The 27,558-nt window shown below is 45.3% G+C and overlaps 2 protein-coding genes across 3 annotated transcripts in view; both read right to left on the bottom strand.

Moving 5' to 3' along the window:
• Nucleotides 1–8,372, bottom strand: part of Ido2 (indoleamine 2,3-dioxygenase 2) — a 47,650-nt gene extending 39,278 nt beyond the window's left edge. The window contains exon 1 of the mRNA XM_021219878.2: nucleotides 8,193–8,372. Coding sequence (XP_021075537.1) covers nucleotides 8,193–8,291 — 99 coding nt within the window. The 5' untranslated portion in view covers nucleotides 8,292–8,372. The remainder of the gene's footprint in view (nucleotides 1–8,192) is intronic.
• A 7,661-nt stretch (nucleotides 8,373–16,033) lies between these two features.
• Nucleotides 16,034–27,558, bottom strand: part of Ido1 (indoleamine 2,3-dioxygenase 1) — a 13,803-nt gene continuing 2,278 nt past the window's right edge. The window contains exons 2-10 of one of the 2 annotated variants that reach the window (XM_021219747.1): nucleotides 25,931–26,026; nucleotides 25,691–25,810; nucleotides 24,147–24,265; nucleotides 21,398–21,412; nucleotides 19,751–19,850; nucleotides 18,670–18,787; nucleotides 17,658–17,709; nucleotides 17,116–17,264; nucleotides 16,034–16,658 (exon numbers count right to left, since the gene is read on the bottom strand). In XM_021219747.1, the coding sequence (XP_021075406.1) occupies nucleotides 16,303–16,658; nucleotides 17,116–17,264; nucleotides 17,658–17,709; nucleotides 18,670–18,787; nucleotides 19,751–19,850; nucleotides 21,398–21,412; nucleotides 24,147–24,265; nucleotides 25,691–25,732 (951 nt within the window). In that variant the 5' untranslated portion in view covers nucleotides 25,733–25,810; nucleotides 25,931–26,026 and the 3' untranslated portion in view covers nucleotides 16,034–16,302. The remainder of the gene's footprint in view (nucleotides 16,659–17,115; nucleotides 17,265–17,657; nucleotides 17,710–18,669; nucleotides 18,788–19,750; nucleotides 19,851–21,397; nucleotides 21,413–24,146; nucleotides 24,266–25,690; nucleotides 25,811–25,930; nucleotides 26,027–27,558) is intronic. The other variant, XM_021219745.1, reaches the window with a different exon arrangement.

Below are 27,558 nucleotides of genomic sequence, written 5' to 3' on the forward strand. Positions count from 1 at the left end.
TCCATGCCTGTTAGTTTTTGCCAATTTGACATTAAGTCAGAAGGAGCCTTCACTGAGAAATTGTCTCCACCTGATTGGCCTGTAGACAAATCTGTGGGGTATTTTCTTGATTAGTGATTGATGGAGAGAGGTCCAGTCCACTATGGGCGGGACCATCCCTAGGCAGGTGGTTCCGGGAAGTGTAAATTGAGAGGAAGCCAAGGAGCATCAGTTCTCTGATTTCTGCTTCCTGCATCCAGGGCTTGAGCTCTTGGTCTGACATCCCTCAGCGATCGACTGTGACAGGGACTTACAAGCTGAATAAACCCATGCCTTCCAGAGTTGCTTTTGGTTGTTTTCTCACAGAAACCAGAAGCAAACGGGAACACCCTCTTAGTGAGTCACACTGATTGTACCCAGAGCATGTCACAGATGCGCATGAAACATGTAATGGGCCAGAGACCACTTCCAGGAAAATGATGGTTGTCTGAAACAGAGTCAAATTCATTGCCAAAGGCTGTTTCCAGAGGGCTAAGACTATTACAGTGTCAGTAACTTCAACCGATTACAATTTCAATGGAATTGAAAGGATGTTTTATATAAATAGTAACCCTGCCAGCCTACCCCTAAGACAAGGGCTAAGGCAGTCTGTCTCATGTGGAAGGTTCTACTCTAGATGAACCTCAGTGGGGGATGGGAGGGTCGGACAGAGGAAGGGCTGGCACCATGGCACAGCAAAGAGAAGTTGAAGCAAGGGGCATTTAATTCCCAGGAGAAGTTGGTTCCAGGCCTGGGACCTCATGACCTTGTTATCAAAATATGTTATATACTATAAGGAAGTATAATACGAATAAGATAGGTATCATGAATGATATACAAGAGTACATTATAAATATATTTTAATGTTTGTATCCTATTTAGAAATTATAAAAGATGAACATTTTTGTCCAGAAGAATCTCCAGAGACAAATAAGTATAGAGGAATAGGAAATGTAAATTAAAACATAGCACCTGATGAAAGTTGTAGGCTCCATTCCCTAGCTCAGTCTCTATCCCAGAGCGCTGGCAGGTAGGGGAGGGTGTCTAATGCAGGGAGTAAAGAAACAGCAGGTAGATGGCAGTGACTGCACACCTTTAGTCCTGGCCTTAAGAAGGCAGAGGCAAGCAGATCTGTGAGTTCGAAGACAGCCTGATCTACAGAGTGAGTTCCAGGATAGCCAGGGATGGCTACACGGAGAAACCCTGTCTTGAAAAAAACAAAAGCAAGCAAACAAACAAAAAACAAACAAACAAGAAGAACAAGGAAAGGAAAATTAAAAACAAAAAACAAAAAACAAAAAACAAACCAACCTGAACGTTTATGTTATTGATTGATCAGTGGTCTTTCATTTTGTTTTGTTTTGTTTTGTTTTCTTTGTCTACATATCTCAGGCTGGTCTCATACTTGTTCAGTGTTACAGGCAGGCCTAGAACTTGACGCCTTCCTGCTTCTGCTAGTTGCTAGGAATGCAGGCCTTTGCCATGACGTCTGGCCAGCTTGTTTACTTTTAATCTTTAATTTTCGTTATTTATGTCTATGTTTGGCATGGTCTTCATACATGGTAGGAATGCACTCAGTCACTGAATTTATGTCCCAAAGCCCCTTGGCTTTTACACTCTTGCCTGAAAGATCAGGTTTGGGAATCGCGGGACAAGACAGTTCTTTCTGTCAGCATTCCTAAGATTGCATCATCTGCTCATACTTTGCCCCGAGTCTTAAAACACAAATAAGTTGTCCCCTTAGGAACTAAGGATGTGATACTATTTGGAGAGGGATCTTTACTGATGAGATTATCTGGGATTAGCCTGGGTCTTAAAAACCAATGAGCAGCGTCCTTCTAAGAAAAGAAGAAGAAGAAAAGGCATCAGGGGAGGAGACGCTGAGCAGCAGAAGGCCACATGAGGAAGGGGTGGGAAGATGCCAGGAGCTAATAGACAGGAAGCTGTTGAAGCTACCAGAGCCTGGGAAAGGCCTGGGCAGATTCTGCACTGCAGGCTTTGGGGGGGGGGGGGAGTGCTGCAGGCCCAGCGCCTTAATTCCCATTTCCAGAAATCAGACTAAGTCTCCGTTGGTCTAGCTCACCTGAGTTTGGGTCATATGTAACTGTAATGTTATTTATCTTGGGCTCCTGGACCTGTAAAGGGTCTCCAGATGGGCTCGGCAGGATTAAAAGCCCTGACTGCTCTTCCAGAGGTCCTGAGTTCAATTCCCAGCAATCACATGGTGGCTCACAACCTGTAAGGGCATCTGATGCCCTCTTCTGGTGTGTGTCTGAAGACAGCTACAGTGTATTCATATATATAAAATATATAAATAAATAACAAAGGGTCTCCATTTGCCAGTCAACTGGCCCCTTTAAGAATTTCTAGCTGTTAGAACGGCTTGACATTACGACCTTCAGCACTGGTTGCTTCTTGGATGTCTGGGGACAGGACAGAGTATAAAAGAGAGAGCCAGCTGAGGCAGGGAAGGAGGGGATGGGGCTAGCAGAGGGAGAAGAGAAGGCAGTTGGTGTGGAAGACATGGTTGTTACCGTTTGGAGTGGCTAGTCTTGGGAGAATGGGGAGAAGGAATTGTTTAAGAAGACTGTTAGGGGATTGAGGGTGGAAGGGTTGGGAGAAGTTTGAAACAGAGGGCTGGAAACTGGGGGACAGGCTGGCGGGGAGTTCAGAGAACTGGTTACTGTTCCAAAATAGCTAGCCATTTTACGGCTGTGTGCTAGGAAACCAATAGATCTTGGGAGCCTCCTGTGTTTACACACATATTTTCCATACTGATTTAGCATCCCATCCTCAGGGTGTGTCCTGTCCCTGCTCCCCGGAAAGTCTCTTTGCAGCCTGGGCATCTTGCTAGAAGAGAGAGAACCTTTTTGGTAGATTGTTTCACCCTTTAAAACTCTGCTTTCCAAGTTGGGCTTGGCTGGTCCCTCTTGCTTAGGCCTCCTGGGTTTCAAACCCAAGACAAAAGGCAGAGGTGCTGACTTAGCATATCAAAGCCGCTGCCAGGTTCTCCTGGCATCCCTTAGTCCCTACCTGTTACAGTGGCCTACTGGCTGACAAACCCTGCCCCTACCCTAAACTTCTCTAGCCTGGGGGCTGGGCTGCCCTTTCCTCTTCCCTCTCCTCAGGTGGTCCAGGGTCTTGAACACTCTGGACTTCCCTAGCTGTCCCTGCCTCTGGCTATACTCTCCCAGGCCATGCTTTCCCATTTATCCACAGTAACTAGGAGTAGCCAGGATCTCCCTTTCCTCTATTCCTTCCTTCCTTCCTTCCTTCCTTCCTTCCTTCCTTCCTTCCTTTCTTTCTTTCTTTCTTTCTTTCTTTCTTTCTTTCTTTCTCTTTTTCTCTCTCTCTTTCTTTCTCTTTCCTCCCTTCCTTCTTTTCTGTCTGTCTTTCCTTTTTCTCTTTCCTTTTTTCCTTTCTTTTTTCTTTTTTCCCCTTCTTTCTTTTCTTTTCTTTTTAAAATTCATTTGGTGCAGAAACCTGGGACTAGTCATGTCCTTTAACTTCTTTTTTTCTTTTTTCTTTTTTAATTCAAACCTGACTACCTGTTTCCCCATGACTCTCCTCCATTTTTCTCTTTCTTTCTTTCTTTCTTTCTTTCTTTCTTTCTTTCTTTCTTTCTTTCTTTCTTTCTTTCTTTCTTTCCTTCTTATTTTATTGTTCTTTAATACTGGCACAAGGACAAACCCCATACTTTAGTTATTACAGTCTCTCTTATTTCCATACACATTTTCCAGACTGTTCAACATTAACCATTTTGCAACCTGGCCTCTTTGTCTCTACTACAGACTCTGGATTCATTGTGTTTCAAGTCCCCGATGTGCCCAGAGATCATTGGTGACAACCGCATATTTCAGGGCAATGTTAGACCTCTTCTTTTCTGTCTTATCTGAAAAACACAGCTGTCCGTGGCAATTAGTTTCCTACCCGGTCTTCTCTCCAGCTGTGGCCCAATGCTTCAACCAAGTGCTTAGAATTTCTGAACAAGAAGGGGTGTGTTGGTTTTCCCGGAGGCTGTCCTCATTGCCATTCCTGTCAGTCTTGTGTCTAACCCTAGGGTACTTGTGCAATGTCTCCCGACTGTCAGGTCCAAAGGAAACTCCAGTTCCCCAAACTCCAAAAGGCAGTCCGTATATCCAGAACTGAGCTTCACCTGGACTACAGGAGGATTTCTGGGGTTTAGATAAAAGCCAGCTTTCCCCAGGGACTTGCGACAATGGTTTCCCTCTACCTAAAGGAATGGTTTCCCTTACCTCTTGCAGAAGGGACATATGGTAGCCTGTGGCCTCCGGTTATCACAAGTACCTGCTGTTCATCTCAAAGTCCGTGCTAGCATCTGTCCCTCTCAGCTCTTCCCCTCCCCTCCCCCCCTCCAGCTCAGAGGATCCCCCCTTCCCAACTCATTCTTCTTGGAACCCTGCTAACTTCTCTCCACCCTCCCACCTCCTTCCTGCTTCCTCACTAGGTTTTCTCTGGTCTCTGATGTTCTTCCTTCCCTCCCAGGTAGCCTTGGCCATGTCCAGTCTGGTGGCCATCTTCTTTCTCTACTATGGAATCGTCCAGATGCCTCTGCCTCTGCCTCTGGTTTTCTCTCTCTCTCTCTCTCTCTCTCTCTCTCTCTCTCTCTCTCTCTCTCTCTCTCTCTTATTTTTGCACTTAGGCATCTCCGTTGGCCGTGGCACCTTTACAGCAGGCTTGGCTGGTTTGTTCTCCCAGTTTACAGCTCTTGGGTCTAGAGTCAGAAGAAACAGGGTGGGGCTCTGGCATCTGGATTGTTTGTTGAAACTCCCCTAATGGTCTCACCCCACAGCCCAGGACCCACTGCTTTAACCTGCCCTGCCCTGAGAGCTGTGGGAGGAAATGACTCAAGGAGCAGTCACATTGTGTTGAGGAAGAATGTTAAATCAACTTCCAGAGCAGGTCTGGCACTCTGGGTCATAGCTCTGCCACAGGCCAGCCTCTTGCTGCCTCCTCTCAACCGACTCCTCTCCTGCAAACTGATGTCCTCACATTCCTCATCTGAAAAAGATGTTTCGTTGTCCTCCCGGATGTACACAGAGGATGGATGTCTCAGCAAAGAATTCTTGTTGTATTTTTACAGATGTGAGGAGCAAAGCTCCGTAGAGACACTAAAAATTGGAAGTCTTTGAACTGATAGAACATCTGGATAGGGTAATAAATACCCTTGAACTCGCTAGCCAACTACGTTTTCTTCAGTGAGAGTTTCTGAAAGTGATCAGAAGGTCTGCCGCCCATTGCTTGCCCTTGGCTTGAGAAGAACAGGTCTTGGCTGTGCCCTGGGGCTCTGGACTGGGCCACACCCACTGTTCTTTCCCAACCAGTGTAAAGTTGCAGGACTGTTTGTCCAGTGAGGCCGAACTGAGTCTGTCTTGACCTTTGGGGCAGCCAGGACCTGATCCTAATCAAGGTTTCTTCCTCCTCCTTTACCATTGAAAACTCCCACACAAATGAAAGAAAATTGAAACAGAAACAAAGAATCATATTGAAATCATTGGGCTTATAAAAGTAGCTGGGTGGGACAGGGAATATTTCCTTTCTGTGTGAACAGCACTAGGGATCTCTCTCTCTCTCTCTCTTTTATTAGATATTTTCTTTATTTACATTTTAAATGCTATCCCAAAAGTTCCCTATACCCTCCCCCCGCCCCTGCTCCCCTACCCACCCACTCCCACTTCTTGGCCCTGGCCTTCCCCTGTGCTGGGTCATATAAAGTTTGCAAGACCAAGGGGCCTCTTTTCCCAATGATGGCTGATTAGGCCATCTTCTGCTACATATGCAGCTAGAGACACAAGCTCAGGGGGTACTGGTTAGTTCATATTGTTGTTGCACCTACAGGGTTGCAGCCCCCTTCAGCTCCTTGGGTACTTTCTCTAGCTCCTCCATTGGGGGCCCTGTGTTCCATTCAATAGCTGACTGTGAGCATCCACTTCTGTGTTTGCCAGGCACTGGCATAGCCTCACAAGAGTCCACTATATCAGGATCCCTTCAGCAGAATCTTGCTGGCATGTGCATTAGTATCTAGGTTTGGTGGCTGATGATGGGATGGATTCCCGGATGGGGTAGTCTCTGGATAGTCCAAGGGATCTTTTTTAAGGGGTACTCATCCACCACACCATACCATAGATCCTTTCTAACAAATAGGGGGAAAACTTAATGTTGCTATGGTGTCTTGTCTGTCTGTCTGTCTGTCTGTCTGTCTGTCTGTCTGTCTGTCTGTCCTGTCCCAGTATTTACAAAGAGGAAAGCAGCTCAGAAAGACCCCATAGCTGTGGCCTGCCCAGATGTCCCTGCTTGGCAGTGTTCTCTTTCCAAACTCAGGACACATGCCCAGTGATGACAAGGGCATGTCTGCCATCAGCCCTTCCTCTCCTGTAAACTTGAAAGGACGGGAATATGCTGGACTGAGACCACACACCCAGGAGGGAATGTGCCTTGTGGTGTTTCACATGGTTGAGAGTTTGGTTGCATCTCTGCTTTGAGACAGAGTCACAGGATCTAGCTGTGTGTAGTTCAGGCTCTGATCCTCCTACCTACAAAATACACACACACACACACACACACACATGCACACGCACACAAAGAGAGAGAGAGAGAGAGAGAGAGAGAGACAGACAGACAGACAGACAGACAGACAGAGACAGAAACAGAGAGAGAGAGAGAGAGACAGACAGACAGACAGACAGAGACAGAAACAGAGAGAGACAGAGACTATGAGAGATCTGTGGGCAGTACAGAGGACCCCTTTAGGGAAGCACCCTTCAGAACCCACACACCCACCCCCTCAGCAAATCCCCTGAGGGCTCTTGAACCAATTCTGAGAACAAAGGAGAAATCTGACTTTTAATAACTTTATGAGGCACCAGGAAGTCACATCAGGCACTTTAGTTTATAGCAGGGCCTGCGTGACAAGGAGCACGGAGGAGCCAGGAGCCATCAGCTGTAAGCTATCATGTCAGAGTACAGGCTGCTTCCTGACTGTCCGGGAGAGAGCAGCAGGAAGGCCTGGCTTAATGCAGGCTGTGAGATCTGGCCCTGATTCTAATGACTAACCCCTAACCTGGACAGCTTGCAGATGTCTATGATCAATGTTGTAGCTGACAGCTTTCTGTGGAGAACTTAGTTCTTCTCTTCAATTAGATCCCTCCAGGAACGTTCAACACAAAAGGATCTGCGGTGGGAGTTCATCTATGGTCCCAGCAGTAAGGAAGTGGAGGCAAGTGGCCAGCCTGGGCTACATAAATAAATATTCTCTGTTTCAAAACAGCAAGAGTCTCACTGTGATAGGTATTTGAGACCCTGATATTTTTAATCACAAGTAAGAGAAGAACTAGGTGAGTCAGGATGTCGGTACTGATTAGCAGTTACCATGGCTGCAACATTGGGTCCCTGGACTTTTAACTCAGTGGCCTTCACCCTCCCTTAGGTACGGTCAGCTTTTAAAAGATGCCAAAAGCATGGGCTTTGCCACTAGCACTTTGCCGGGACACGTCTTCCAAGCCCAGACTACACTTAAAAAGAGCAGGTGTTCTACAGACTGCTGTGCAGTTGGACTGAAAGTCGGGCTTGCTTGTTTTCCAACATTCCTCCCGCATGTCGGAAAATCCCGATAACATCTAGTTTTCTTCCTGGCTCTGAAAAACACTGCAGGTCTCCCATTGTCTCTGCTATCTCTGCTGTCACCAGCAAGTGAGATAAACTGGTTTGCATCAACACAGAAGGCTAAGCCCTTTGGCTGCTTAGGTCTGGGTGGCATGGCGAACCTGTCTCTAAAGCAGAGTGGCTACACAGTGGGGTCACCCCATTATTCTGTGTTACACCGTGTGGTGGTGTGCATGTCCACAGCTCTTTGCTGTAGTTACAGGGTTCTAATTGTCCTTACGGCATGTCTCCAGTCTCTCTGATAGCATCTTTGCTTCTGATTAGTCAGGGCTAACTAACATATATTTAAGGAAACTTTGGGGGCGGGAGGGGAGGGGGACACCGGCTTTGTGCTGTCCCCAGCAGCAGTTGCCTCTGCTCTTCCAGGAATCGCAGGACTGTATTCGCAGTCTCCCTCCAGCTAGTGACTTATCCCGACCCTTCTAATAACCACATAAGGTACAGTCAAACAATCTAGACACGTGTGCTGGCTGAGACAAGCCAACCCTTACCAGAGGATTAGGCAGGAGAAAGCCATACTCCTCAGAAATGTGGTATCTGCCCAAGGACAACGGCACCTCCAGCTTCGCGCTCTGACTCTGAGGCTCCATAGTTTCACTTGAGGTCTCCGCACCAGAGGAATGCCCAGGGTCAGGGAGCTTCCCAGCTCTGTCTTCTGTGGTGGTTGTGGTTGTGCGGTGCTTTAGCAGTAGGGGAGAACCTTGCCCCGAGGTTGAACTCCAGGATGGCCGAAAATCTATTCTGAAAGAAAGCCAAGTAGTAAGTCAACAATGAAGATTAAGAATTAAAATGCTGACTCCAAGAGAAGCCCCAACCCCCTTTCCTTTCTCATTCATAAAATATGAGAAAGCAGCATTTAAATCCAGGGACAACCGTAACATGGGAGACACGAACTTAACTCTCAGCCAAGGCTGTGCAGATCCATACCCAGCACGAGTTTGGTTCCCCAGGGATTCTGGCAGTGTATCAAAATTCCTAAACTAGGAGTCAGTTTTATTGGCTTGTTTGTTTGTTTTTGTTTTGTTGTTCTTCCTGCCTTCCTACCTTCCTAACTTCCTTCCTTCCTTTCAAATTCATGGCCTCTTTTTCTTTGTAATCATTACATATATATGCATTGTTAGCATCGGAAACTTTATAATCAGCCTCTGACTCCAGCTATAACATCATCCCTAAGCGACAAGGACCCTCTTGGGTCTGTTGCCATGGCAACCGCCTGTGCATCATTCATTACCTGGCATCTATGTCATGGTCCAAATAAAAGACTGAGACTCCCAACCTCTCGCCCCCTTTTCCTCTTTCTCCTCTTCCTTGCTTTCTCCCCCCCGATCCAATAAAATCTCTCCTTGTGGGACTGTGCTGGCCCGGCATGATCTGTCCAGAAACAAGCTGCCTTCTAACTAACACATATAAATATATGTGATCTCCAGATACATATAAATATATATATTTATATAATATATAAATATACGTGTATCCCTGATCTCCAGAGTACAGCCTTCTCAGTCTGTTTAGTGTTATTTGTATATATATGAGATTTCAGGGCTCACAACTTGACATTTGTATACAAGTAACTTACAGTAAAGATATTGCCAAAATGGTATGGTGAAGGGGAAGGTTTCTTTTGAGAAGGGAAGCCCATGAGCTGGAGGAGGTGGAAGGTAGAGGAGGAGGTGGGAAGGGCTGGAGTGCCTGCACTGGGCTTTGAAACTGGTAATAGATCCTTGTAACAGATACTGAGGGAGCCTGGAGGTCAGCATGGGCTTCCATAGACTGACAGGTTGTCACTTGTCCCTTCTGCCAGAGGGAAGGGAAATGACTCCTTTTGGTAGAGGGAAGCCAGTTTCACAGATTCCTGAGGAATCCTACAGTCCAGCTTGAACTCATTTCTGGATCTTTGGGCTGCCTTTGGGAGTTTGGGTTTGGGAACTGGAGTTTCCTTTGGACATGAAAATGTTGGATAGCTAAGTAGAAGGCTTTCCCCACGCGCTGGAGAGCATGTCTCCTGTTCCAGAGTAAGCTTTTGAAAGTAGATGATGCACTGGGGGTGCCTATTTAACATTTCAAAGAGGACCTGCTGCCACATTCTCCCAGAATTCCTCAGTCCATACCCTACCTGTTATAGGGAATGGCTGGCATACCTTGCCCCCTAACTTAAACTTCTCCAGCCCAGGGACTAGTCTGTGCTTCCCTATATAATCCAACTATTTTGGTTACTTGCTCATTTTTGTCTACTCTTGACTCTCCTGGCTCTCTTCTTTCCTTTCCCCCTTCACCTCAGATGGCCCAGCTCAGGGTCATGTTCAGTCTGGACTCTCCCAGATGTCCCGAAGTCTGCCTATGATCTTCCCCAAATCCACAATAAACCTTCTCCTCCACAATCCCTTAGAGCACTCAGGTCTTTTCTTTTTTTTATTTCTTTTTTCACTCACTATAGCTTTACAATTCTATCTACGTTATTTTCACTGATTCCTTCTGAGCCCTCTCAAGAATTGTCCTTAACGTTATAAAGCCATCAAACCATCGCACACAAGAAGTGAAAGGGACAACATAGACAAGATGAGAGAATTAGAAAGTGTCATGTTAGTAACCCAAGATTTTGGGAGTCAAATGATTTGTCTATCACGTGATGCCTGGGGAGCTAGTATCACCGCTCACCCCCCAGGGGTTCTTGGCTCAGGACCTGCCCACCGTCAACTCAGGCAGGGATCTGCTCTGTAGCCTGTAGTTGTTTGTGTGGCCCTTTTAGGAGAGGGTTAAAGTTCCACACCTGTTTCCACATTTCCAGGAATAACAATGTTTATCCCAGAGACATTGTATGGAGCACTTGAGAAATCTGGAGAGAAGTGATGGGGTTCAATAGGCAGCGTCACCTTTCAGCATGTTCTCTCTCCCACCATGTTCCCGGATTTCTTCCCTCTGTGCTGACTGCGTCTTTCTGACACTTTGTACACTGAGTCCGAATACCCAGGGGCTCTTGGTGCGCTCTTCTGATGTCCTCTGCTTTGGTGTCCTTAGGCATCACCCTCTCCCTGTAACCACCAATTCTAGCCTCGGCTTCTGATCTCCAGTCTTGACTACATCGCTCTGAGGTCCACAGCCATGTTGTTTTCGGGGGTGGGGGTGTGTCTGTGAATATCGCTTTGGGTGAAATAAAAGCCCACGCTTTCTGGACCTTGCACTCAAAGGTGGCCATTTCTAGCTGGGTTCAAGTCAAAGGTGCCCATTTCTAGCTGGGTTCAAGTCATCAAAACCAATGAGCCTTCCTAGAAAGTGTCAGAGTCTGGTTCCTTTCTTTTGTCTGTCTGTCCCCAGCTCTCCTGTCTCTGAGATACTTTTTGCTTGTCCCCATACCGGAATTCTCATTCTCTCTTAACAAAGAAACATCCCGATTCAGACCTTCCCGTGATTTTCTTGGCAGAATTGCTCCTTCCTCTCAACATCCCCTAAGCAGCTTACCTGTTCATCCTATCCTGTCAGGGTCTCCCTGATTTCATCATCACTAATGTTTTCACATCACTAATGTGTTCTCCTTTTAGCCTTCTCCACGACGAACCCATACCTAACCCAGCTTTGTTTCTGAACTTATTTGCAAGCCCAGTATCAGGCACAGAAGGGATATTCTGGGTGGGCCATATCTCATTCTCACTGCGGAGGTCACACGTTTATAACAATGACCTAGAGTGCAGACCACTGTGACTGGCTATGATTAACCATATGATTTATTTACATCTGTGTTTTATTTATTTACTTTGTGGTGCTGTTGAGAAAGCTAGGCTGATTCCATGACAGACTAGGCCGTTAAGGAGACTAGGACTAAGAACTGGGCAAGTCCAAGCAAACCCAGGCAAGTCAATTACTAATAGAAAACCCCCAGGCTCCAGCCTTCATGCCCCATAATGGTTCAGGAATGCCTAGAGATAAAGTACAACAAAGCTCATCTACCCTGGAACTCCAATGAAATCAGGTTTGTGAGCTCACTTGGTTGTCTCTCTGTCTTGGTAATGGGAGACCCCAGCATGCTGGACTTCTGCAGAATAAAACACTCTTTGCATTTACATACTATTTGAATGTAAATTCTTCAACAAATCATGGATCCTTACACTGTATTACACTGTAGATCAAATCCAGGGATAGACATGATTATCATAGACTTCCATTCCCCACCTTGATTTAACACTTTAGACTGGGCCCCAAAAACCTAACCAGCAGTAGGAAACCCAAACCTATACTGTAAAAACAATCAATCAATNAATCAAACAAACAAACCATACCAAAACCACTTCTGGTGTCTTGTTTTGTTTATCTTTTAGAAGTTAGTTAAGTCATGTCTCGAAAAAAAAAAAAGAAAGAAAGAAAGAAAGACATATCCCTCTTTGGGTTCCAGAATCTGCATTTTCAGGACTCACGGAAGTCATGAGAAGTTTCATGACACAACAAGGCTTTTACTCCTTGTAGAGCACAAATTTGGATCTTTGGAAACTGGACTAGTGAATTTTTAGGAAATGAAGAAAACACATTCAGAAATGAGTATCGCAGGGCATCACTCCTAGGTTGACTTGTAAAACCATCAGCTACACTTCACTTTCAGTTTCTAACTTGATGAATTCTGAATCTAAATGACCCAAGACTCAGCCAGGACAGCACTAAGTGTTCTTTTCCATTTTATTATTGCTTCTTTGTTCTCATGTTTAATGGGTTTCTGTTCCCAGACGTCCAAGAAGCCACCAACGCTGAGGGTCATAGGTTCAAGCTGTTCTAACAGCTAAAAATTCTTTAAGGGGCCAGTTCCTTGACTACATGTTCAGGCATCTGGCACTGTGGTTACTCTTGTGTTTAACCTTCTCTTTCAATAGCTATTCCTTCCTGCTTCCTTTTTTATTCTACCTCCTCCTTGACAACAACTCATATCTAACAATCACCGGTTTGCCTTTTGCTAAGTCCTATGTTCAGAACTACCCACCAAGAACCCACTTAACTTGAAACACAGCTGAGTCAGTCACAGGTGTCACTCCCCCTCATCTATTTCAGAGGAGGACACTGCAGCTCAGATGTGTCACAAAGCAATAAAGCCAGGATGTAAAATCCAGTCTAGACCAGCCATCTTCTGGAGCTCCACAATTCAGGCCTAACTTCTCACCTTCCCTCTCCAATCTCATCAAAGACCTCTGCAGTTCCCTCTAGCCTGGCAGCTAGCAGTTCCAGGCTTCAGTTGTGTTGCCCTATCTCCAGGCCCACGGACCATCCATCTGCTGGACATTGTCCCTTGTTTTCTCTAGAGCAGTGGTTCTCAACTGTGGGTCATGACCCCTTTGGGGGTTACCTGTCAGATATCCTGAATATCAGAATTATGATTCATAACAGTAGCAAAATTACAGTTATGAATTAGCAATAATTTTATGGTTGGGGGGTCACCAGAGCATGAGGAACTGTATTAAAGGGTTGCAGCGTTAGGAAGGTTGAGAACCACTGGTTTCACAGACAATGTCTCAGCTTATGCACTGTTTACTAGATGTCTTCTAAGTAAGGCAGGGCCAATGCACAAGGCCCTCAGCCACTAGCTGGAGGCCTGGCTCAGAAGGCTCTCTGCTCAGGGACAAATTGCAATGAAAGTGATTACCTCCCACTTCCTATCCAGAACAGAACTGTCACCTCCTTCAGATCTTGGTGCATGGTGCCTCTCAGAAACTTGGATGTGGTTGATGGGGCTTGGTAATGACCCTAAGTTCTCTTGCTCTGATGTATAAAAATATAAAGACAAAGGGACATCAGGTAAACTGGGAGAGCCTACACATGCCAGCGCCTCCTGATGCCCTGCAGCTGACCTGAAAACCACCTCTGAAAGCAGAAGTGTGTCCGTCTTCTTAACTCTTCTGCCCTGATAATGCCCTGTTTCCAATCCACTACCACGCTTAGGGACATTACCATTTATTGCTGGAGCATACTTTACACTGCCGCAGCCACCTAATAACTACCTGCCTGGACTGTCCCCCAAATGCATCGGCAACACCCCCCCATGTCTTCCTGTACTCAGGTTCCTGTACACTTCAGATCTATCTCCCTGGGTTACTTCCAGGCCACCGTTAACCACCCTTGCAAGCTTTCCTTCTAACTACTGGAGAGTTACTTAGGTCTAAATTACTTACTGTTTATATTTTGAGGTTGATTATTTAGCTTTTTTATTCAAATAGTTTAACTCAGCAAAACAAAGAGGTTTTGCTGGTAAAAAGTTACCCCCTTTGTTTTGGATAAGTGAAAATGACTTCATGGTATATCACTGTTGAGCAGGTAGGAGTGGGTTCTACGAATGTGATCAAGGCCCAGTCCACACCCATCCTTAGGGAAGGGAAGGGTCCAGAGTATAATATTCTCTGATTCTCCGAAGGGCACTCGCGTCAAAAGATCGGTAATTCTGGCATTCGTGTTTCCTAAATTGCACTGTCTACAATGTAAAGTCGAACTAAATTAGAGAGTTGGTTCTTCGTCTGCCTGAACAGAGGAGCTGGAGGACTAATGGATGTCCAGGAAAAATACTTCATCAGAGACGGACGCTCGCAGCCAACCACTGGACTGAGCATGGGGTCCCCAGTGGAGGAGTTAAGAAGGGACTGAAGGAGCTGAGGGGGTTTGCAGCCCTGTCGGGGGAGCAACAGTGTCAACTGCCAGACCTCCCAGAGCTCCCAGGGTCTGGACTACCAACCAAAGAGTACACATGGACCATGGATGGAAGCATGGCTCCTGCTGCATATGTGACAGCAGATGGCCTTGTTGGACAGACATCAGTGAGAGGAGAGGCCCTTAGTCCTGAGGGGGTTCAATGCCCCAGTGTAGGGGAATGCCAGGGTGGGGAGGGGAACAACCCTCATAGAAGCAGGGGGATGGGGATGGAATAGGGGACTTATGGAAGGGAGATATGGAATGGGGATAACATTTGAAATGTAAATAAAGAAAATGTCCAATAAAAGAAAAAAAAATGGAAATTCAAAAGGACTTCTGACGTTGAAGTCACTCTGCTGGTAACCATGATAGTAATTCTACGCACACTCACTCTCCACCAGATGCTAGCTAGCCCTTTGTTGGTTAGGACTTCTCATATAAGTAGCCTAACCTGTCCACTTGAATAAATACAACTTAAAGATCTGCTGTATTTTGAATCTGCTTTGTGTTGGAAGGCAAATCACTGCTGATGGGTTTAGATGCACAAAGCAGATCATGTAGGTTAAGGAAATTAATAACAATTGTCTTTATAAAAGACTATTTTATTTTACAGCAACCTCAGCCCCAGAACAAAACCAGGAGGATGCAGGCCAGGGAGCTTCAGAGTTTGGTATTGGAATGTTAGCTCTGTGCCATTGCGTGTAACTTTTTTCTTTTTCTTTGGGTAGCTCATCTGGCCTTGAACTTTCAGTGTCTCCCACCTGCTGGGATTTCAAGAGTATGCTACTACATCTGGCTCAGATGACTTTTAATATGTATGTATGTATATATGTACATATGTATGCATCTATGTATGTGTTTTTAGACACAGGCTGGCCTAGAACTTGGTATGTAATGCAGTCTTTCATTGAACTTCTATGGCCCTCTGGTGTCAGCCCCCTGAAAATTGGGATTACAGGCACAAGCCACTATACTCCGCTTCAATTCCTCTTGACTTACCACTATAGGATCCCATTATGAAATTAACTCATGTTAGAGCGTGAGTGCTAATAACCCAGACTCTCAGGAGAAATTGCATTACAGAGATTATTACTTTTCTGTTTCTGTGGTGAAGTACCCTGACCTGAGGCCACTTACGTGAAAAATAGTGTTCTGGGGGCTTGTGCCTCCAGAGAGGGTGTCTGTAATAGTTAGGAAGGCATTGAAGCAGGCAGCAGAAGCAAAAAGCTGATGTGACAGCAGAGACGGTCGACTGCAAGTAAGACAAGGCTCTATACCTCCAAAGTCCACTTAGAGACGGCAAGGCTGCACTGCCTAATGTCCATAACCACCCCCAAATGGTTCCACCAACCAGCAAGCAAGTGTCCAGATATGTGAACCTGTGGGGGACATTCCTCATTTAAACCACCACAAAGGTGAGCTCTTCTTCCTTCTTCGCCCCGAGGAATGTGTTCACAACTCATTCATTCTTTTACATATTCATTCCTGAGATATTTGCTAAGGCTGGCAAACAATAGTCTGGCGCCCAAAGCTTCTTGTGTGTTGATAATACAGTCTAGCAAGATAGTCAAGATGAGAAAGCATAGTATAATCATTTTGGAAGTGCAGGACTCAGCCCTGGTAAGTAGATATATCAATTGGAGGAATCTTTAATTATCGCTACAAAGGACACAAGAGTTAGTCAACTTGACAATAACTTTTATTTACTGGGTTTCATTGTTGTATTTCAATCATAAATATAGTGTATATTATTTCTTATATCATTTTAATATCATTAAATATTTCAGTCTGATTATTTTCCTACAGGGAACGCACAGATGATTTTTGAAATCTATATAGTCTATTTCTGACCAATTATTCTATAGTCTTACTTGGTGGATCTGATTTAATGAGCTATGACAGGATGAAGGTGTTTTCTGTGCCCTGATAGAAGTGGAGCTTGCTACACTAAGGCCAACTCAGAAGGGCTTTCTCGGTTGTATCTTTCACACTTCTCAGGAAAACCATGGGATTAGTCCCCCCAGTCCCTCTGTTTTCCACATTTGAGGGCTCTTCCGACTTGTTGCCATCGGTGGACTTCTGCTTCGAAGGTTTCATGATGTAAGTGTCTACTATTGCAAGGTGGAACTTTCTCACAGAGAGCAGACCATTCACACACTGGTTATAAGCTTTTGTCAAGTCTTCGTTGCGTCTTGAAATGACAAACTCACGGACCGGGGGAGCTGACTCTAAGGAGCAAAGGAAGTTCCGGTGGGCTGGAGGCATGTACTCTCTCATTTCCTGGAGGAATTCTGTAGGAGATTCTACAGAAAAACAAAGACAGGTAAGGGGTTGGGGGGAAGAGAGGCCTTCCTTCCTCGGCTAGGAAAGAAAGAGGGCAAGATCTGGAAAGCTGGGTGATCATAGCCACCATGGGAGGCTTTGAAGCAAAGGCCATGCTAAACAGCTTGCCCCTAGCAATGCCTGTTCCTTTAGACTCCTATTAGTCCTGAAGACAGAAATATGTGACAGTTTCCTAATACCACATTTTGCTTGTTTTTGCTTTGTCATCCTTCCTTGTCCCCCCCCCCCCCGCCACACCTCCATGACTCCCTCTCCCCTCCTTTCCTTTACTTGGTTTTACTGGACAGGATTTCATGGTGGTAGCACATGATACCTTTGAGTTTGCAACACTTCTCCTGCCCAGGAGGATCCTTAACCTGCCTCGAGATATAGTCCTGTTAGATGAAAAGAAAAAGACACAGTGCCATTCCCACGTACCTTTGCCAGCCTCGTGCTTTATTCCCAGAAGGACATCGAGACTCTGGAAGATGCTGCTCTGGCCTGCACTGCCCCCTGAAAACATTTTTGGGGTGTCCCAGACCCCCTCATACAGCAGACCTTCTGGCAGCTTGGAGCTGCCTTTCCAGCTAGATGAAAAAGGAAAGAAAAACCATTTGGTTTAGTTACCAGGGTGGAAAATCTTACAGAAGTGGCTCTTCCACCCACCCTGTCACTCAACTTCATAAAATAGTAATGCAGTTGGGAGGGAATTTTGACGTTCTTTCTGAGGGGAGCCTTGCTCCACCCTGGTTCAGACCATTCTCTCTCTTAGCTCGGAATCGTTTTCCCACTCCCGTCCCAGGGCCTCCCTGGCCGAGAGTCACCAGAGAGCAAAGCCCGTGCTTTTTTTTCCTCTACAACACAGGTGTGAGCAATACAAATTTTTATCTCCACACAAAGAATCCCGGAGGCCCGCTGCTGGGGTCTAGTCTGTTCTTTCTATGAGTTGAGAGAATAAAGTCAAGCCGCAGAATACATACCCAGACAGATATATGCGGAGAACGTGGAAAAACGTGTCCGGCTCCACAAAGTCTGTGAAAAGATGGGAGTGTGTCCAAAGCAGTGTGAGGCATACTGCAGACAACTGTCTGAACTTCAGTCGAGGCTCTCATAAAGGCATCAGGCAAACCCACAAAGTCTCTATGGGCAGCGCGACTCTCTTCTGTCCCACTCACTACCTCTCCTGGACCTCCATATTGGGTCTGCTAAGGGACCAAGTGATATCACCTATACAGTACTGTCATCGAAATGACTCTGTCGGTACTGAATAGCATCACCCTGTGCTTACCAGTACAGCACATGCAATGCTTGCACAAACAAACCAGGGCTAGACATGGACCTCAGTGGTCATGTCCTTTCTTAGCATCTCTGAGCTTTGGGATCCATCACCCACAGCAGCATGGATAAACACTCACAAGCACGCATGGACACACACACACACACACACACACACACACACACACGCGCGCGCGCGCGCATGAGCCCCACGAGATCCGCTTTTGGAAGGCAGATTTCCTTCCCAAATGACTCTTACGCACTTCCTGGTTTGGTAGAGTTTCTACGTCCGTTTTGAAACAGTTCATTTCTCTGTTATCCCCAGAGAGGATTTGTGAAGAAACAGAGTTAAGGCAGACTAGAATCTAGGTTTTTCAGCACTTGAAGTTGCCTTTGCCTCCCATGGGTTTCCTCATGGGTTTTAGGATCAGGCAAGAAAGTTTCTCAGTGTTAACAAGACCCAGTTTGGAATTCTGGGTTCCTGGTTTACCAGTGGTATAAATAACCTTAAGTCATCTTTTTTTAACCTGAGGTTTTCTCTTCTGCAAATGGAAATAATTAGGTGTACTACACAAAGAAGCCTAAAGATGCAGTGAGGTGGACAGGCGCTCAGCAGCGGGTACCTTGCCCTTCCTTTTTCTCAACAGCAACTCTTTGCGTCGGACACTGGGCACCGATGGCTGTGAGCCCAGAGCGTGTACTGCCAACAGTACTCACCACGCATTCTCTTAAAAATCTCCTTGGCTTTCTCCAGACTGGCAGCTATGTCACACAGTGCCTTTTCCAATGCTTTCAGGTCTTGACACTCTACTGCACTGGATACAGTGGGGATTGCCTTTAAAAACAAAGTTTAAAAATGAAGGGGGGGAGAGAGAGAGGGGGGTTCTAGCAAGCATTAAACATAGGCACGAAATAAATTGTGGCTTACTCAGCAAATCAAGTTTATGTTTCCATTTCTATTGTGTGTACATGATGCATGTGAATTTGTATGCACCGGTGGGTGCACACATATGTGTTTGTGCTCATGTCGTGGCCTGAACTTAACACCCAGAATCATTAATCCTTTGTTCTAGGAGACAGGACCTCTCACTGTCTGGGAGCTCACTGATTAGGCTTGCTGGCTGGCCAGAGAGTCCCAGGGAGCATGGCCAGAGAGTCCCAGGGAGCACCCCCATGTTCCAGGGAGCACCTCCATGTCCCAGGGAGCATCTCTCATGTCCCAGGGAGCATCTCCCAAGTTCCAGGGAGTACCTCCCACATCCCAGGGAGCACCCCCCCCATGTTCCAGGGAGCACCCTCCACATCCCAGGGAGCACTCCCCCACGTCTCAGGGAGAACCTCCAGGCCTTGCAAGTGCATGTCAACATGCTCAGCTTTTTCATCAGGAGACCAGACTCAGGTCTCATGACTGCACAGCAAGCACTTCATCTACTAAGCTACCGCCCGCCCCCCCTTGCCCCCAGCAGGCTGCCTTTGTCTTTCCAGTCAGAACAACTGGATTTACATCACTACAAACTAATGACAAATCCCTTCGAAGAGTTCTATTTCTTGCTGAAATTTCAAATTTGATTCTAAATACATCACCCCTAGATTTTATATTTCAGGGTGATGTGCCAAAAAAAAATTGTCTTTTTTTTTTTTTTTAGTAAAGCATGCATTGTCTCCAGTTATACGACCTGATGCAACCCTCAATCAGGGTAAAGTGAACCTTGTTATTGTAATTTACTTGCTACATAATTCTGCTTACATGAATGGGGGAGAAAAAAAAAAACCAACAGCTAAGAGGGAACAGACATACTTTGATTGCAGGAGAAGCTGCGATTTCCACCAATAGAGAGACAAGGAAGAAGCCTTTGTCGCAGTCCCCACCAGGAAACGAGAACAGAATGTCCAAGTTCCTAAGAAAAGCAGTCACAGGTGACAAACAATGTAGGAAAATGAACACTGTCTGCAGGGAAACACACTTTCCCAGTGTATTTATTCGTACTTTTTAAATTCCAAAACGAACTGTGCCAGAGTGGTATATGCTCACCCTACTGTCTCTATTATATATTTGGGAACACTGAGGATCAAGTATTGAGTGCACTGTCTAAAGATCATATGCATTTAAGGCCATGCTCATACTTGGAATTATATTCCAGAGCATAGACCCAGAAACCTGCTAATAGGTCTGTTTCCAGTCATTGTACAGGTATGCATGTTATCGTAAATACATTCTCAAACCCTGAGTTCTTTTCCCTGTCAACTCTGCCCACCCTTTACCCCCAACACACACACACACACACACACACACAGAGAGAGAGAGAGAGAGAGAGAGAGAGAGAGAGAGAGAGAGAGAGAGAGAGAGAATGGTTAGATTCTGTTTTTTTTTTCTTTTCTTTTCTACTGATGTTTTGGCATTGGTATAATGGGGTACTTATGAATTTTGAAGTGGTTTAGATTCCTGGGTTCTAAATCTGGCTATGCTATTGTATGTCCACTGTGAAACCCTGTGTTAAAAAGCTCACTGTTTAAAGGTACTGGTCAACTTGACCATTACCAACAGAGAACTGTGGGACCATTCTCTCTGTGTTTTTCCTATGCTACGGTTTTATTTGAGTTCCTCATGGTTTACGATGGTGCTGGCTAGGAGGTCTCGAGCTCTGGTAATACTTCAGAAGCTCTGTGACTCTGAGACCTTCCTTCCCACTCCCTGTGTCTTTGGGGACAAGCACTCAGTCTTCTGGACTCCCCCTCTCAGTCTTCTGTTTGAACAATGCTCATGATTTTATCTTTTATAAATTTATATCCATATTTTTAGCCTAACTTCATCTAGGTAAGATTACACTGGTGCCATATATCTTAGTTTCCCAACTTTATTTTTTTAAAGATTTGTTTATTTTATGTATGAGTATACTGTAGCTATCTTCAGACACACCAGAAGAGGGCATCAGATCCCATTACAGATGGTCGTGAGCCACCATGTGGTTGCTGGGAACTGAACTCAGGACCTCTGGAAGAGTAGCCAGTGCTCTAAACTGCTGAGCCATCTCTCCAGCCCCAGTTCCCCAACTTTTAATAAAGTGCAGTATAGAGATCAAATATGGTAAGGGTTGGGTTAAAACAGCAGACATAATAAGGCCATTGGGTGACATCATTAAGTACATACAGTCACAAGGTCACTGGGTCACACATGCATAGAGGTATCTACTCTTCATATCTGCTTATATTAATTTCAAACATGCAGATGCAAATAACAAGGTGGCAAGAATCTACAACTACAGTTTCTTATAGACATAGTCATATTTATAGATACAATTGAGGACTGGACTATTGGTCTTTTAAATAATTATTTCAATTACTTTCTTCCTAAATCTAATCATTTGGAACATCCCATAAACCTACATTCACCCTGGATGACACATAATTTCTAGGATTAAAAAAATAATAATAACCAAATACTTACTCATATGTCATGGGCCTTAGGAGAGCAGCCACAAAACAATGTGCCAATTGGGAAGAGAGAAAAAACAGTTATCAAATCAGGTGAATTTGAGTATTGGCTCGTATACTATGATCCATCAGTACTGAGATGTGGGTTTAATGAAGGAAAAACATGGATTTTATATTTCTCAAGATGGCTTATCAATGGACCTCAACCTTCCTGTTGCTGTGACCCTTTAATACAGTTTCTCATGTGATGGTGATTCCCCCCAATCATAAAATCATTTTTATTGCTACTTCATAACTGTAATTTTGTTACTGTTATCAAATCGTTATATAAATATCGCATATGTAGGATATCTGATATGTGAACCCAAAGGGGTCACAACCCACAGGTTGAGAAACACTGGCTTAAACATTGAGTAATCAAAGAGCACACACTCAGGATCATTTGTTACTGTGAAGGTACCTTCTACAGCAAGGCACTCCCATATGCAGACTACATGTCTTAGGTACAAGCTGATAGCCACAATTACTATTGTTAACCTCTTGCATCTCACAGGTACAAGCTTATAGACACCGGGGCTGTTAGCCTCTTCTTGTTGGAGGTGCCACTACTAGCTGACTCCTGAGCAGGCTGCCCTAAAAGCTCATGTTTCTGCTTCTCCTCCTGAGATGTGTGCCCTCTTGAATGTAACTAGCTCTCTGGAAATTAAGTTTGTGGACTCTCACAAGTACATTAATGAAAGGAAACCATACATAAGGAAGTTCACATTCCTAAGTGAGGTAACCCAATCACAAAAGAACACACATGATAGACACTCACTGATAAGTGGATATAAGCCCAGAAGCTCAGAATACCCAAGATATAATTTGCAAAACACATGAAACTCAGGAAGAAGGAAGACCAAAGTGTGGATACTTCGATCCTTCTTAGAAGAGGGAACAAAATATCCATGGAAAGAGTTACAGAGACAAAGAATGAAGCAGAGACTGAAGGAAGGACCATCCAGAGACTGCCCCACCCGGGGATCCATCCCATCTACAACCACCAAATCCAGACACTATTGCAGATGCCAACAAGATTTTGCTGACAGGAACCTGATATAACTGTCTTCTGAGAGGCTCTGCCAGTGCCTGGCAAATACAGAAGTGGATGCTCACAGTCATCCATTGGACTGAGCACAGGTTCCCCAATGAAGGAGCTAGAGAAAGTACCCAAGGAGCTGAAGGGATTAGCAGCCCCATAGGAGGAACAACAATATGAACTAATCAGTACACCCAGAGCTCCCTGGACTAAACCACCAATCAAATAAAACACATGGTGGGACTCATGGCTCCAGCTGCATATGTAGCAGAGGATGGTCTAGTCGGTCATCAATGGGAGGAGAGGCCCTTGGTCCTGTGAAGGCTCTATGCCCCAGTATAGAATGCCAGGGCCAGGAAGTGGGAATGGGTGGGGGGTTGGGAAGTAGGGGAGGGGGAGGGGATAGGGGATTTTTGGAGGGGAAACTAGGAAAGGGGATAACAATTGAAATGTAAATAAAGAAAATATCTAATAAAAAAAGTTCACATTTGATTCTTGTGCTGGCTAATGTTTATGTTGATGCGACACAAGCTAGAGTTGTTTTAGAAGAAGGGACATCATTGGAGAAGATGCTACCCTCAGACTGGCCTGTGGGCAGGCCTTACTTGACTGATGATTGGTGGGAGAGGGACCAGCTCAGTGTAGGTGGTGCCCATATTCCAATGAGCACATTCAGTTGTCTGAATAAGGCATAGAGAGCACAGAGGGCAGGCATGTAAGCAGGGCTCCTCCACAGCTTCTGCTCCAGTTCCTGCCTCTACGTTCCCTCTGAGATACTGCTCTGGCTTTCCTGGACAATGAACTTACAACCAAGGTGAAATAAAACCCTTTCTTTCCCAACTTGCTCTCTCAGTCTGGCTGTTCTAGCACAGCAATACAAACCGTAGCTACGACAATGGTGTTATTGATCTGAAAACCCATTTGCCAGGTGTTGTGGCGCTCACTCAGCATCCTAGAGCGCAGGAGACTGATGCAGGGGATGGACAAGCTCAAGGTCACTCTGGGGGTACGTGGCAAGACATTATCAAAAGCCAGACAAATGAAAAAGCACAAACAAAATAATAATAATAAAAAGCTCTCCTCCTCATATACCAACTAGCATTTTAATACAAACCAACTAAATTTTTAAAAAGAATAATATATTATTATTCTCTGTGGGTGTGGTGTGGAGGGCACGTGTTTCATGGCGCACATGTAGAGGTCAGAGGGAAATTTTGTGAAGTCAATTCTTTACTTCCTTTACTTGCATCCCAGGGGTTAAACATAGGTTGACAAAGTTGTGCTGCAAGTACCTTGGCCTGCTGAGCCACCTTGCTAGACCCTAAACCAATAACAACAATTGAGAGTGTATTTTCTGGGTGCAGAGGAAGGAATAGGATGAAAAGAAACATGGAAAGCATGGAAGAGTTTTCTGGGGTGACCGACACACTCCTGTTGCTGGCTTTGGGCGGTGGCTTTATGAGGTCTGCGCACCCCAGAGCGCACACGAAGGCTCTCTGGATTTTCCCATATACACCTAGGTGCTTCTCTCAAGCTCACGGGTAATACGTTCATAGTTACAGACACAACGATCTATAACCATCCAGTAAGCAATAACAGATAACAGAAGCTGTGCTGCCAAAAGTTAAGGAATAAATATGCCAAGCCGGCTGACAGCATCTGCTTTCTGCTAGGGGTTACATACCCATGGGGGTCCTTTTTCTTCCAGTTTGCCAGGACACAGTCTGCATAAGACAGAATGGGAGGCAGCCCCAGCTTCTCTGAGAGCTCGCAGTAGGGAACAGCAATATTGCGGGGCAGCACCTGGTTGAAAACACACTGGGTCATTTTTTTTTAGCTACTGAATCATCTTATATTTTCTTCTCATCTCACTGTTGAAACTTGTCCTGGAGCATAGACAGCACTTAGAAGCCCATATGTGTGATTTTTCTCTCCCTTGTTTCATAACATGATCCTGGCGATGGTTCAACGCTCCTGTTTGAGATGTTGGTTGTTTAGGACATAGTTGGGCCCCCAGGAAAGAAAATAAGATAAGGAGACTGCAGGTTTTATTTTCAAACAACCCTGTGTTATTTTTAACTCTGTCCTTTACCCATCTGTCCCATAAGACACCATGTTAGCTTAGTGGCAGTGAGAACAGAGAACTCAGTTGTCTCTGGGCTTGTAAGCTTCGCTAAGGACACAGGACACTCATGTGAGAAATACAAGCAGAGTGCTGTCTCAGAGCACACAGAAACACTCGTGTGTGTGTGTGTGTGTGTGTGTGTGTGTGTGCGCGTGTGTGTGTGAATGTGTGTGTTGTATGTTTATTCTGTTTTCAGTAAACTTCACAATACTTGGCATTGGTGCCTTGTAGACCTGTTTACCTAGGACTTCGAAGGATGATACAAGAGAGTTAAAACTTCAAAGCCAGCCCAGGATACAGGGTGAGTTCTGGATCCCATGCTAATACTGATACGCAAAATAGCAGTTACTCACAGGCAGAACCGGATGCTAATAGATGACCGCAACCAAGTGCCCAGGGTGCTCCCATGGTTACACAGATCATCTTATTCCCCTCCGTATCCCAGGAGCTGACTGATTGCATGGGTGGATTGTACGTGTGCCTCTGTCGATAAACTGCATGTGGCAATAAAAATATCTGAAGAAAGCATCAGTCACCACGTTTGTCACTATGTGGTAAAAGGCACTGAGAAGCCAACGCTATTCCTCTGTGACCTGAAGTGGGGGGATTTGTAGTCTTTTCATGTGATTCTGAGTGCTACCTAAATGTGTATGGTAACTATAAAACATTTACAGTATTAAGAAACTTAAAAAGCAGGGCACGTGTCTGTATCAATATATTAAATGCTTGTCTAGTGTATGAAAGATATTTACAATGTGGTTATGATAATTCGGTGAGGACGTGCTTTATTTTCCTCCTGGTGCAAACTTTAAAAATGGAGCCCAGTGGAGCCTAACACACACAAGACCTGAAGATCAAACTGTAGCGCCTCCCTCCAGAAACACACACCGCCAGCATCACAAACGATAATGATGATACTACAGTTCTAGTATTTAACTTTTTGCGGGTCTAGGGTTCAAACCCGGGACCTTCCGCATGGCAGGCGTGCACTCTATCACCGAGTTACCTTCCAAGCCCAGACACTCTGCATTGATTGCAAGCTGGAATTCACACCCATGCTAATGAAAAGCCACCATGTGAGAAGTACCAGGAAGTCTCCACACCTTTCGAACGTCGTCATCCCCTCGGTTCCACACGTACGCCATGGTGATGTACCCCAGGGCCAGGTGTGCCAGGCGCTGTAACCTGTGTCCTCTCAGCCCGTCAGTGCGCAGTGTGGGCAGCTGAGAAGAGATGGAGAGATGCGACTAACCTCAGCCCCGGTAGTGGATGCTGTAGGTCTTAAAGCCAAGATTAAAATGTGAAGAAACCACACGGAAAGGCCATTGTACAGGCTTTCAAACCTTTTCAATTTCTTCTCGAAGCTGCCCGTTCTCAATCAGCACAGGCAGATTTCTAGCCACAAGGACCCAGGGGCTGTATGTGTCAGGCAGCTCCACCTTGGAGAGAAAAATAAGATCCAATAAGACTGCTTTGTTTGAATTGCTCATGAAGGTCACTTAAAGTAAGTCAGGCTTCCCCATGGATGATGTATCTTCTCTCCAGCTCCATTTGGGCTCCCAGAAAACATGGTCTAGAAGGACCAGTCCAGGCTCTGACAGATTCTTGGGCAGAAGTCCCCAATCCTTCATGTCTTCCTGCACTTCCATTCACATCTTACAAAATTCAGCCAACGATTTCTACCCAAGCCTTCCTCGCTTCTCCATCTTACACCAGGCTCCTCTCTGTGGAGCCCAGGGATTATGCCTTTCGACACCCAGTCACGTATTTGTTACTTTCTTTCTTCTCAGGTATTTTTTTTTTTTTGAGTGGGAAAAAGAATGAGATAGCTTTAAGGTTGTCAGCAAATTAGGAACTCAGTCCCATGCCTATATTTCTTATGGCCCAAGTAGTAGTCTTTCTGTCACATATTTTAAAAGTCTGAATGCCACTAACTTTGCATATAATTTATTTGTAGCTCAAAGTAGCCCTTCCAACTTTCAGGGTCAAGGCTGCGTTGATTCTAATATATCTCTTGAAGGGCCTGGGATATTACTGGACCCTTAATACCATTTCCACCCTAACGGTAGCTGTCAAGAGGTATTGCTATAACTTGTGCAGTTTGAGGTAGAACAGCAGAACTAGGATAGATTGTGTGTGTGTGTGTGCATGTGCGCGTGTGTGCACATGTGTGTGCATGTTTGTGAGTGTGTGCATGTGTGTGGATGTTTGTTCATGTGTGTATTGTTTGAGTGTACGTATGTATATGCATGTGAGTGTGTATGTGTGTGGGGGTGTGCATGTGTGTGTGTATCCATGGGTATGTACACATGTGTGCAAGTGTGTGGATGTTTGTTTATGTGTGTGAGTGTATGAGTATGTGTGTATATGCATGTACATGCCTGTGTAGGCCAGAGGACAACTTTAGACACATCCCTCACCTTACCTTTGGGACTAGGACTCTCATTGGTCTGGAGCCCACTCATGAGGTTAGCTTGGTTGGCCAGCAAGTCCTGGGGATCCAATGTCATTTTGAGTGCACACCACCTAATCCTGGCTTTGGCTTTTATTAAACATGACTTCTTGGTATTGGATTCTTTTACATGCGTAACACTGACTGAGACATCTTTCTAACTTGTAGCCATTTTTCTCCATCACAATTTTAGATAGACTTATTCTTACCATACATCTTAGCAACTTTAATATATATATATGTATGAGAATGGTCATCTCGTCATTTAAAGGAGACACTTGATGGGTCTCGGGCTTGTCTGATGCATGTGTTTTGGGAATTTTAAGTAAGGTACAAGTTGCTCGAACATAGGCACCCCAATACTGGGAGCATGGATCTGGTACCTAGGCTGCTGCAGGAGGGACCGCCGGGCAGTGGTGGCCACGCCTTTAATCCCAGCACTTGGGAGGCAGAGGCAGGTGGATTTCTGAGTTCGAGGCCAGCCTGGTCTACAGAGTGAGTTCCAGGACAGCCAGGGCT

The sequence above is a fragment of the Mus pahari genome, chromosome 19 (genome assembly GCF_900095145.1).
Source record: "Mus pahari chromosome 19, PAHARI_EIJ_v1.1, whole genome shotgun sequence".
In the NCBI taxonomy this organism is placed as follows: Eukaryota; Metazoa; Chordata; class Mammalia; order Rodentia; family Muridae; genus Mus; species Mus pahari.